General features: G+C 32.7%; 1 protein-coding gene across 1 annotated transcript in view; it reads left to right on the plus strand.

Moving 5' to 3' along the window:
- LOC137655437 (putative neural-cadherin 2) overlaps window positions 1-12,961 on the plus strand; it is a 275,648-nt gene extending 262,687 nt beyond the window's left edge. Inside the window, exons 26-28 of the mRNA XM_068389332.1 lie at window positions 10,901-11,128; window positions 11,461-11,781; window positions 11,946-12,961. Coding sequence (XP_068245433.1) covers window positions 10,901-11,128; window positions 11,461-11,781; window positions 11,946-12,304 — 908 coding nt within the window. The 3' untranslated portion in view covers window positions 12,305-12,961. The remainder of the gene's footprint in view (window positions 1-10,900; window positions 11,129-11,460; window positions 11,782-11,945) is intronic.
- Window positions 12,962-13,725: the final 764 nt, after the last annotated feature.

The following is a 13,725-nucleotide window of genomic DNA, read 5'->3' on the forward strand; positions in this document are numbered from 1 at the left end:
TATTGGTTATAGCAGGGCCATGTGTTTTTTTTTTTTTTTTTTTTTTTTATTAAAGGTTTCACCAATTTAGTGTTGATAGGATTCCGTGTATTGTGTGGAGAGGTATAATTTGTTTTAAAGTATAAAATGGCATAGTTGAATGTACAGCAGTTTCTGGAAAACCCAATTGTTCAGAAATTGTCGGAAGCTAATGCAATTAAAGCCCAGTGGCTTGCAATTTTGATGGCATGTGGTGGCCATTCAACTAATGGAATGATTAATGCCTAAATAAAGTTTCTAGCCTTAGAAGCGTTGATTAACTCTGGAAAGTTGCCAGAAGAGATATTACAGTCAGTCGGGACCTTTTGGAGAAGGCTGAAGCAGAATTCATAGAGAAACAAGTATCAGATGACCCACAATCTGAAGGAATGAAAGCAGAAATGAATGTAGAGACTGAGATTCGACGAATTGCAGCGGAAGGCAATTTGTTTCAGTTGAAGATGATGGCAGAACGGGAAGGAAGATAAAGAGAAGAGGCAAGAGAAATTGCAAGACATGCAAGGGAAATGGAACTGCTGAATGCTCGTGCTAAGTTGCTGTCAACCCATACAGGTGTGACCCCTGCGATGCACGATCCAGAGTTTGATGTAGCGAGAGCACAGAGGTTGATTCCGAATTTCACTGAAGAAGATCGCGTTGAGTTCTTTGATCAATTTGAAACCTTCACGTCGACAATGGAATGGCCAGAGGGTAAATGGCCTATGTTATTGGAGAGTTTCCTTTTTGGAAAAGGACGCGGTGTGTATCTTGCCTTGTCTTAGGACCAGAGGAAGGAGTACCAAGATGTTTTGAAGAGTGTGCTGCAAGCATATCAGATGACTCCTGGATATTATAATGAAAGTTTCCTAAGTTTACGGAAGGACGAAAAAAATATTTTCCTGTGTTATGCTTATCGGGTATGACGAACGTTTTAAGATATGGATAGAGGCTGCCAAAATGAGTGATTTAACTAATTTAGAAGAACTGATAGTGATCGAACAGTATTTATGAGGAATTCCTGATCATATTTGAATGTTCTTGAGAGAGAGAGATAGGTGAATAAACTTGATACAGCCACTTTGCTGAATGAACACTAAGATATTATCAGTTGTAAACACCCCTCGGGAATGAAATTTCATGCGTCATTCCGACCAAGTGTCAAGTATTCGCCAAACCATGGAAACCAGTTCAGCAATAACTATGGGAAGGTTCAATAGTTATAGCAGAAGTGCCACTGGTGCTAGTCCAAAGCAGAATGTGCTATTGCCACTGCAACCATCACCTAAACATCCTTCTTCAGGGGTTGTGATATACGTGCTGAAGATTAATATTGTCTGTTATGTTATTTAGTGTGGATAAAAAGGCCATATCAGTAAAGAATGTTGTTTGAACCAATTGTAAGCAGTCACCCAAATGGTTAAGGATAATTCAATTCCACAGAATATGTAGATGAAGAATCAAACGGGAAACATCGACGAGGAAAATAAACTAGCTATCGTTTACATGACAAACAGGATAACTCAAAACAGTGTGGATGCCTTTAAATTGTATATTTATGAAGGTATGATAGCCGCTCTGGATGGGAGCGAGCAGATCCCGGTCAATATATTGTGCGACACGGGCTATAATCATAGCGTGGTGATGCGAGTCGTACACCCAAAGGTGGAACAGTCTCTCAGAGAAGATTCTGTCATTTTGAAGGGAATAGGAAGTAAAGAGGTTATCCCTATTTGCCGTTTGAAACTGCCATGCGAGTTGGTGACAGGTTATTTTGATTTTGCAGTAAAGTATTTATGGGCTGTTGAAGGATATGTCCTAATGGGAAATGAGGTTGGTGGAGTGTAGTTTATGCCTTGTGCCAATGTAACAGAAAAACTAGTGAGGTATAGTCCTACAACTGAACTGGATAAGGACAACACATATATGTTTACTAGTTGTGTGATGACTAGGAGTATGACGAAGAAAGTGATGCAGAAGAAGAAAGAAAAACTGAAGGAACTATTCCCTTCTAAGATATATTTACGGAAGAAAAGGTTTCCCATCAGAGTACGCAAGATGTGAGTTCCTGAGAGAGCCAGAGAGAAGAAGAACAGCAGACAAATGAACATAAAGACAAGGAAGCAATGGATTTATAAGTAATAGAAAACTCAGCATTAGACGCACGACAAGTGAGTCAGAAAAGCTTGATAGGATTGAAACTGAAGGATATATAGTTGACGGAATTATTTTACTGTGTGCTGTGTGGTGGGTGAGACTGGGAATGCCAAATGGGGCATATACCGTCAGATATTGATTCACGCACCTGTGAGAAGACAGGTGATAGCCTAGCACATGAGACAGGACACAAAGAATAAGAAAGACAATGGAGAATATGATGAAACACTTTTTCTAGCCTAGCATGCATAAGGATGTGAGCCAATTGTGCCCAGCGTGTCACGTTGGCCAGATGGCTTGAAAGCCTAACGAGTGCATACACAGAAGGCTACTTTACACCATTCAGCAAGGTAATGATCGACATTGTGGGACTGTTACCGAAAGCGAATAAGGGACACGAATATATAACAACTTTGATGTGTCCAGGAACTAGATACCCAGAAGCTATTCCTGTCAAGAACATCAGTCCCAAAGTAGTTGGTGAGAAGTAACTAGAGTTTTTTTTTACAAAGCTTGGTATTTCTGAAATCGTTCAAAGTGACAGAGGAAAAAATTTCATGTCAAAATTGTTTCAGGACGTGATGGAACTATTGGATGTGAGATAACAGCTCTCTACTGCTTATCACCGGAGACCCAAGGTGCATTAGAGGGGTTTCATCTAACCCTAAAGAGTTTGTCAACAAAGTACTGCAACGAAAAAGGAAAGAAATGGGACATCTGACAACCTTTAATGTTATTGGTAGCGCACAATTCTTATTAAGAAATCATGGCATGTAGCTAGAATAAAATGGTGTTTAACGAGAATCAAGAGTACCGATTAAAATGTTGGGAGAAAATGGAAAGATCAAGAGGAAACAGATAGAGAATGGGTCAAGAAATTGAAGAAAAGGATCGGCAAGAAATGAAAGTTTTCCTTCGAAACCCTGAAAACGAGCCATGGAAAAATGAAGAGAAGAGTTTGATATGAAAAGTAAGAACAGTCAGTTTTCGGTAGTACTACAGGTGTTGGTTTTCTTACCGTTACGGAGATTCCAACTCACAAAGAAGTTGCAAGGACCATTCCTGATTTTGGAAAAGATCAGTGACCTGACCTACATCATCAAGACACCAAAAAGAAGGAAAAGTCAAAGGAAAGTACACGTTAACTTATTGAAACCATACTTAAGCAACAACGAGGATGAAGCTTAATAGGTGTGTATGGCGCAAACCATTCCGTCAATGGAAGATGATGACGGATATGAGGTAGGGGATGTAAGCAAAGTGAATAATTCATCCAACATTAGGAACTTAGAAGAGAAATTAACGCATTTGAATAAGGAACATGAAGAGCAATTAAGCCGATTGATTAAAAGTTTCCCGTAATTTGTATCAGACGTCCAAAAATGAACAAACCTGACGAGGCATGGGAAACACCTTAAGAACATGGAAATACTATTCAAACAACGCGCCTATCGACTGTTGCCGTATCACCGAGAAGTCATGAGAAAAGATGTGGACTATTTGTTGCGAAACGGATCACCTGAGCAAAGCTATAGGCCTTACCGTTCTCCATGCTTGCTTGTGAAAAAAAATCAACGAATCTTTCAGGATTGTATGGACTAACGAAAGTTTAATTTGATCCGTAAGGGCAACAGTTATCTATTACTACTCATAAACCAACTACTCGACAATGTCAGACAAGCGAGGTTTGTCTCTAAGATCGACTTGTTAAAAAGCTATTATCAGATTCCTATTGACACCAACACAAAATTACTATCAGCTTCTATAACCCCATTTGGATTATGTCAATACACATTCGTGTCATCTGGTCTAATGAACGCACCCGCCACCTACCAACGAGTGATGGATAACCATCTACGATTGATTGAAAGAGTGGTCGTATATCAAGAGGATATTGTGATATATTCATCGACCTAGGAAGAAAGAGTGAATTTGGAAAGGCAATAGCTCGTTACTTAGGATTTGAAGTAACAAAAGGGCAAATCGCTTAGGTAGCCGCTAACGTCAAAGAAATAAGGAAAGCTCATTCCCCCACACAACAAGGAAACAATTACAACGGTTTTCAGGAATGGCAGGATTTTACAGACGGTTTTGCTCGAATTTTTCGGGTGTAGTCGCTCCCTTGACAGGTTTGACAAGCCCGAAGAAAAAGTTTGTATGGACCAGTGAGTGCCAGGAATCCTTCGACAAGATAAAGGCCATATGAACTTCGAAACTGATAATGCAAGCATCAGATTTCAACAAGAAATTACTTATCCAAGTGGATGCTTCAGACAATGGGATTGGGGCTGTCCTCTTGCAAGAAGGGAGAGAAGGAATTCTTCACCCAGTCTGTTTTATATCGTCGAAGCTGAAGAGGCATTAACGGGCATACTCGACAGTTGGAAAAGAAACTGCTAGCACTAATCACAGCGATAAGGAAGTTTGAAGTTCATGTAGATACACCACAGAATGAAGAAATTGGGGTTTACTCAGATCACAATCCTTCATCTTCAGTTAATAAAAGAAAGAAGGATAATCAAAGGTTAAATAGATGTACGTTATGTTTGTAACCATATTGTATAATTTTGAATCATATATCCGGTAAAGAGAACATGCTTACAGGTTATTTATCTTGGGTAGAATCAGTGGATTCAGATCAGGAATAAATAATCTTTTTTTGGTAAGCTATCTTACAAAGCTGATCTAAGTTAAGTAAATTATTATATTCACTTAATTCATTTGGGCTTTTAATTGATGTGAGGTGAATTTCCCTCATATACGATTAAGTAAATGTAAGCAAATTACATAAGACTTTCATCCTTCATTTAGTTATATTTTAAATTCATTTCCATATATGTAAATTTACGTTACTAAAAAAAAATATTTCATGTTTATTTGTAACAAAGTCATATAATCTTGTTAAAAGGTATAAAACACGAGAGATTGCTTCTTGCTTCCACTTGGTTGGAGGTTGCATGAAGGTTTTAGACTAAATTTACTTATTTTTTCTTTTAATATTACTGGTGAAGGTGTGGTGAGTTAGCCGAGTGTTGACCTCGTAAGCGACGATAGTAGCATACTTCAAACTGCCAAGTTGTTAACATTACCGCCGCAAGAGCCATGCCCCACACTTCGAAAATGGTTACCAGGAAGGTTCTGGAGTGACATAGGACGACATATATAAGGCCTGCTAATGCATAGGAAAGAGAGATCCGGTCTGACATTCCAAAATAATCAACGTCCGATGATCCTCTCACCAGCACCTATTCAGCCATTGTGTTTCCTCTCAAACGTGTAAAGTTTATAGTATTTTTTGAAACATTTGCTAATTTTTTTATTTTGAAAGAAGTGGCGAGAATTTGTGAGTAGAGTATATATTGAAAAATATTTTTTTTTGTTCCTGACTCTGTGTGATTTGGTTAAAAAGTGAAGTGCATTTGTATTTACTTAACTGTTCTGTAACCTTGAGGGAGCCCAAAGGACGTAAACGTAACAGTTACGTATATGAAATTTTAATAATTGTTTATTTACCAAAGTGTTGAAATGTCAACTTTTTTCAATAATTGTCAAAATTAAGTATTTTCATAAATTCATTTCTAGTGAAACAAGTTGTTGTAAAATTCTTCAAATGTCATTTTGCCTCAATCTAAGGTGTATTTTAGATTCAAATTTCCAGTAATTTATTCTTGTTATTAGTGTTGAATTGTTATATCTTATAGAATATATATATATATATATATATATATATATATATATATATATATATATATATATATGTATATATAAATCGTGTATTATTAATACCACCAATAATTACTTTAGTGCCTTGCTCGAACACCTGTCTTATAATCTAAGTATGAGATATATTTAGGAATGGTTTTTGTTAAAAGAAATCAAATCACCCAGCCTTGATTTGAGTGTAACATGAAGAGACCTTTAGATATTCAGTGTTCATATTTATTAACATCCGGGAGTAGCGCAATATTTTCAGAACTTGGAGCTATTCTCTTGTGTATCAGATTATATGATATGAAGTAGTTGTGTGATATATATATATATATATATATATATATATATATATATATATATATATATATATATTATATATACACACATATATATATATACATATATATATATATATATATATATATATATATATATATATATATATATATATATATATATATATACATGTAAATAGATACATATATATATATAGATATATATACATGTAAATAGATACATATATATATATATATATATATATATATATATATATATATATATACATGTGTAATAGATACACACACACATATATATATATATATATATATATATATATATATATATAATTTATATATATACATATATATATATATTTTATATATATATATATATATATATATATATATATATATATATATATATATATACAGTATATATATATATATATATATATATATATATATATATATATATATATATATATATATATATTCTCCTCCACGTATTACGCAAAGTGCCTCAGCTATATTTCACCAGTCGTCTCTATCTTGAGCTTTTCATTCAATACTTCTCTATTCATCATCTACTTCACGCATCATAGTCATCAGCCATGTAGGTCTTGATCTCCCATCTCTTGTAATGCCTTTTGGAGAACAGTTGAACCTTTGGTGAACTAATCTCTCCTGGGAAGTGCGAAGAACATGCCCAAACCATCTCCATATACCTCTCATCAAGATCTCATCCACATATGGCTCTCGAGAAATCTCTCTTATAGTATCATTTCTAATCCTATCCTGCCATTTAACTCCCAATATCCTTTGGAGGGTCTTGTTCTCTAATCTACTAACTCTATTGGAGATTATTTCATAGCCATACCATGACTCATGTCCATAGAGTAACAGCGATTTCACTAAACGGAAAAATATTCTGAATTTTATATGCAATTTCAGGCGATTTGATTTCCATATTTTACTTAACTTAGCCATTGTCTGATTGTTTTTTTTTTTTTTAGTCTTTCTCTAAACTCTAATTCTAAAGACACTGTATTTGAGATCATAGTTCTAAAATACTTCAAAGATTCTCCTTCATTAACCCTTTTTCCTTACAATGATATTTCTTCTTCCAATGCATACTCTGTTCTCGTCATCTCTGTCTTTCCTTTGTTTATCTTCAGCCCATCCTTGTTTGATATGCCATGCATTCATGTAAGCAATCATTACAAACCAAATAGTTTCATGCTAACAAGGACAGTATCCTCAGCATAATTTAGGTCTGCGAGATTCCTGTCACCAATCTGGTCCAATCCTTCTCCACCATCTTCGACTGTTCTACACATTACAAAATCCATGTGGAGGATAAACTACATAGGTGACAACACATTCCCTTGAAGTACTCCTTTGTTCACTGGAAATTCATTTTGTAAGACTCCATTAACACTAACTTATCACTTGCTATGCTCATGAACTGATTTAATCAAATTTACATATTTGAGAGGAATTCCATAGTAACCCAGGACTCTCCATAAAATGGGCCGGTACACACTATCAAAAATTGTATCATAATCCATAAATGCCATCAAAAGTGGATTTCTATATGCTATGCATTGCTGTACAACATGTCTCCAAATGAAAATTTCATTAGTGAAACTTCTACGTTTTCTAAATCCTGCTTGTTCATCACTCATCGTTTCATTAATCTTTCTCTCCAGTCTCTTTAGAATAAGAATACTATATTTTTACATAACATGCCTCTATAATTATTGCAATCAGTCAGGTCTCCTTTTTTTGCCATTTTCACCAATACTCCTAGCTCCCATGTGTAGGGCATATAATGAGAATGACAGACAATAGAATGGGTACCTAGAGAGTGTAAAAGAAGCAAGGAAAGGAAGGGAAGATGATGGATAGAGGAACTAAGGAAGTTTTCTGTCGCGGACTAGCGCAGAAAGATCGTAAACAGACGTAAGTTTAAGGACATATGTGAGTCCTTTGTTCTTTGTTCTGCAGTTGAGTAGTAACAGCTGAACACACACACACACATAAACACACACACACACACACACACACACATATATATATATATATATATGTATATATGTATATATATATATATATATATATATATATATATATATATATATATATATATATATATATATATAAATAATATATATATGTATATATATATATATATATATATATATATATATATATATATATATATATATATATATATATATATATATGTGTGTGTGTGTGTGTGTGTGCGTGCGTGCGTCTGTGTTTTGTCTAATCTTTGAAATTGCTTATTTCATGAATAAGGCAGTCATTGCACCTAATCCATGAAATAGGCATTTTATTGCCTGTTTCACGAAATCGACAGGTATTTGTCTAAAATGTATATGGATTCTTAAAAGTTTCTTAATTCACAAATTAGGCAACCTATTTCAGGTTCATGATTTAAGCAAATCAATCATAGTGGCCACTCGAGAAGTTATTATTTTGATAATGATATCAAAATACAGGCCCCTTATGTATTTTCAAATTTCAGCCGGTAATCTGGCAAATCGTCCACTCTGCAAAATAGAAACTGTAGTAATTTTGTTCACCTCTCTCCTTGATAGACGATAAGAGTGTTTCTGCGAACTTTATTTATGTCATTCATGTCTATGTAATTCACTTTCATATGCAATAAATTCTTTATGATTAAACTCCAAGTTGACACCCTCCTCCAGAGTTTCTCTTACGCTAAGAAATGAATAAAAGTGACTATAATACAAAAAAAGTACAAATGCTTAATGCAGAATAAAAAACATTGTAATCATATTATCATCATTATCATCATATGCGTCATTAAAGCCATTCATACTATCGAGCAAAAATAAATACCTAAGTCGAATGTCCGTAAATTCTCAAGAATATGCATTTTCCCTTACCATTATTCTGACATTTAATGATATTAGGAAGCCAATGGCCGTGACACATTCAACATATTTCCCTGGAAGTGCACCTCTTGGTGTTAAACTTGGAACCACAACAACATTACATGAATTCTTGACCTCCAGTAAAACAACAAAGGGATTCAATTTTACATAGAGATAACACATCTTGTTCAACTTCATCTTGCCTTACTAGTACGAACTCGTCTTTCAAAAGTTAGCCTCTGCTATATTTTCTGTTAACTACTGCATACTTGGTGCCGATCATTTACAAGTCCCATATATCCACTTAAAAAACAACTCCTGGCACACTCCGACAGTATAGGTGACTACTGCTAATGTTAGCTTTATTCCGAGTCTGTGGTATACACTTGAATCCTTGCTTTATCAGAAATACTTTCTATATATATATATATATATATATATATATATATATATATATATATATATATATATATATATATATATATATATATATACATATATATATATATATATATATATATATATATATATATATATATATATATATATATATATCTATTTATTTATTTTCCTGGCATGTTAGTTTGTTGTCTTCTCTGCCTTTACTTGCTTCGTTTTCTCCATCTATTACCTTTCATTCTTACTATAAAACCTATCCACGATCGTAAATTTTTCTTATTCCTTTTCAGAATATCCATTAATTTAGTTTACTTTTGTTATTTCCTTGGTGTTCCTTTTCTGTCTCGTAACATAAATCATATATATATATATATATATGTATATATATATATATATATATATATATATATATATATATATATATATATATATATATGTATATATATATATACACACACACATATATATGTATATATATACAGTATATATATATATATATATATATATATATATATATATATATATTTATATATGTATATATATATATATATATATATATATATATATATATATATATATATATATATATATATATATATATGTATATGTGTGTGTGTGTGTGTGTGTGTGTGTGTGTGTGTGTATTCCTTTTCAGAATATCCATTACTTTAGTTTGCTTTCGTAATTTCCTTTGTGTTCCTTTTCTGTCTCGTAACATAAATCATATATATATATATATATATATATATATATATATATATATATATATATATATATATATATATAAATTATATATATATATAAATTATATATATATATGTGTGTGTGTGTGTGTGTGTATGTGTGTGTATATGTGTGTGCGTATATGTATGTGTGATCCTTTTAAAATCAAGGTTATTCGTTGTTTTTCCAAATGAGAAACCGAGGAATTTTCCCCTATTGAATCATTGAGATTTATTGTATTCATATGTTCTTGATATATATAGTTCGGTAACAGACGAAAGGAATTTTCATTGATTAATGTTACAAGTTGTTTTATCTTTCATCATTGATATAACGCAACAGTCCACAAATATTGATATGGGTGAAGATTTAACGTATGCGTAGGCGTGATTGATATTCAGCTATGAATTTGAAAAACACCTAACTACTGAGATTCCACTATTGCTATGATTTCTAGAGAACCTTTCTATGTAGTAGGATATTTAAGAGCAGCAAGCTATCGGAAATTATCTTCGTAATTCAATTTCTACTCTGTCTTTATTATTGAAATCTAAAACATAAAATGTGATATGTAACTTCCTTTAATTTTTTTTTTTTTTAAGATTAAGACTATACTGTACCCGTATTTTTATAACATTGCTAAGATTCAGATTTTATTTCATATTTTCCATTAAATTTTCTATATCTGTTCAGTTCTAGTGGGTGTTTTATTGACTATCTGGATTCACCGGTCAAGAACTACCCGTAGTGCAGGAATGCGACAGGCAGGTGTTGAGAGTGAAACGGACGTCGGGAGTGTCATGGGGGTGATTGAGACCCCGTTGTCTACCCAAGACACACGCAGCATTACTTTCAAAGACGAAATGTCACTTCTGGAATCTTTGAAGATGCGTCTGCCGACCAAAGCCATGTCCCCAGAAGGTAATTTAATTTCTGGATATTGATTAAGGACACCATACCATTTCATTATCGTTTTTTTTTTTTTGGGGGGGGGGACAATTGTGTCGCTGGGCACTGATCTATCACTTTGAACTTTGTATGGATTTTTAATTGCTTATTCATCTCATCTTAACGGAGGAAGATTTTCATATTTCAGTAATTGTGGCAACAATTGCTTTTATTATTTATATTTTTGTTTTAGTTTAAGATGTATGAAAGTAGTTTTTACCTTGAAGGATAGGAATAATTTTTTTTTTCAAAAGATTTACAAACATTTTAATTACTTTAAGTATTCGTTTTTTCTACATTTCCAGGTAACAAGCAACAAATTCCGTCAGTTTCATCTACAACAATCCCAGGTGGATCAATGAAAGACTTGAGCATTATCTATCCTGCCGTGACACCCACCTTGGCAACGTCACGAAGAATTCCCTCAACAGAAAGTGTCCTTGCAACGAAGTCTAAATCATTATCAGGGGGTTCCACCAATTCTTTATCATCCACAAAGTGTCCTCAAGTAGTTGTGGTTTCGGGGATGTCGCCAACCCAACCTCTTATGCCCCAAGATGACCTCAGAGCTTACGCATACGAAGGAGATGGGTCACCTTCAGGTTCTCTTTCTTCCACTGTTTTAGGTAGATCGTTTAGAAGTAGCATTGAGATCTTCTCTTTATTTTTCATATGAACAAAACTATTGATAATTCAAATGCTATGTCAGAATATGAAGTAATAAGATATCCAACCCTTCTTTATATAGAATTCTAAATAATTTTATTTGTTTTCTTATCTTTGTTTTAAGGTTTAAGAAGGGAGTCTATAGAAGAAAATGTAGTAAAGCCATTGATGCCCGAGTACGGAGAAGTGTTGGACCTCTTGAAAACATTACCTGATGCAGTGGGATCCCCCAGAGTATCACTAGAAGCTCTTTCGTGCAGCACGAAAGGCGAAAGGGAGTTCTCGAAAAACAAAGAGATCACAGTAATACCCTCTGGAAAAAAGGAAATGCGTGAAGCCATTTTGAGGACAGGTAGTCATTGTGGCATTGGCCTTAGTGTCATTCCCGGAGACAGAGCATTATGTGGCACATTACCCCATAGTGTTAGACGAGAGCCAATGGAAAGGAAATGTTCAGTAAGTGAATTCTCCACTTTGTGCTGACGATGCTCGGTTTTGTCCACTAGTTGTTATTTGTTGTGGTTATTCTAAGGTTTGTTTAACATTCATTTTTCATCTACAAAGAAATAATAATGCTGATTTTCGCTTTTCTAATCTGAATCAAAATATAATTCAGGAATATAGCTACGAAAAATAACGTTAGTTTTTAGTTACTCAAAACTTGACAAGTAATTTGATTTAAAAGTGCTCCAAAAAATGAATATTATTAAAATGATTAACGTGTCATAATTTGATCACATTCAGGCGTTGATGCCAGTTACACATATCTCTTATGAAATTGTATACTTTTAGTTTGAAATAGTCACTTGCTCACTGGTTCTTTCCAAATTGATTTAGATAAATCTACAGTGCTGCCTATTTTGGTGGTATTTGTAGACAAATATATGTGAAATAATAGTTTAAGAAGAGTGTGACATGGAATGACAAAAAACTTTATAAATGAAGATTAATTTAATGTCTGTTTGTAAATAGAAATTTAAATAAATAATTCTAACAGTTGTGGAAGAAAATTATATTTTGTCACAGTTGAATATAAAGATGGAGAAAGTTTATATAGCTTTTTAATGATCCATGAGTAAGAACAGTCTCTTATGAGGATTAAGAATAATATTATTATCATTACTTAAATAGCTGTTGATTGACTGGTTTATACGTTTATATGTTAAAAAAATAAATGTTATGAAAAAATGAAAAACCCTTTTCATAAGCCTGTCCATTACATTTATGAGTATATATATATATACACACACACACACACACGCACACACACACACACACACACACACATATATATATATATATATATATATATATATATATATATATATATATATATATATGTACATATATATATATGTACATATATATATATATATATATATATATATATATATATATATATATATATATATATATATTTATATATATATATATATATATATATATATATATATTTATATATATATATATATATATATATATAAATTATATACATATATATATATATATATATGTATATATATATATATATATATAAATTATATACATATATATATATATATATATATATATATATATATATAAATCCGTAAAAAGAAAAGTGAAACTGCAGTGTTATAAACATCAGTTTGGCAATGGTGGAATAGTAATAATTATTGGAATCATCTACAGCAATTTTAAGCATTTTTTACAATATGCTGTGAATGAAAGAGTAAGTTAAGAAATGTTATGTTGAGAAATATCAGGGTTGCAGGAATATTAAACCATCATTTAGGTAAATTAAAGTATAAAATAGATATACGATGAAGTTGAACCGAAATACGGCTTTAAATGCAATTAAAACCTGTGAATTTGATCATAATTGAGAAACCCTTAAAAGAGAAGGAAATTCATTGGGTGATAAG

The sequence above is a fragment of the Palaemon carinicauda genome, chromosome 16 (assembly GCF_036898095.1).
Source record: "Palaemon carinicauda isolate YSFRI2023 chromosome 16, ASM3689809v2, whole genome shotgun sequence".
NCBI classification, from domain to species: domain Eukaryota; kingdom Metazoa; phylum Arthropoda; class Malacostraca; order Decapoda; family Palaemonidae; genus Palaemon; species Palaemon carinicauda.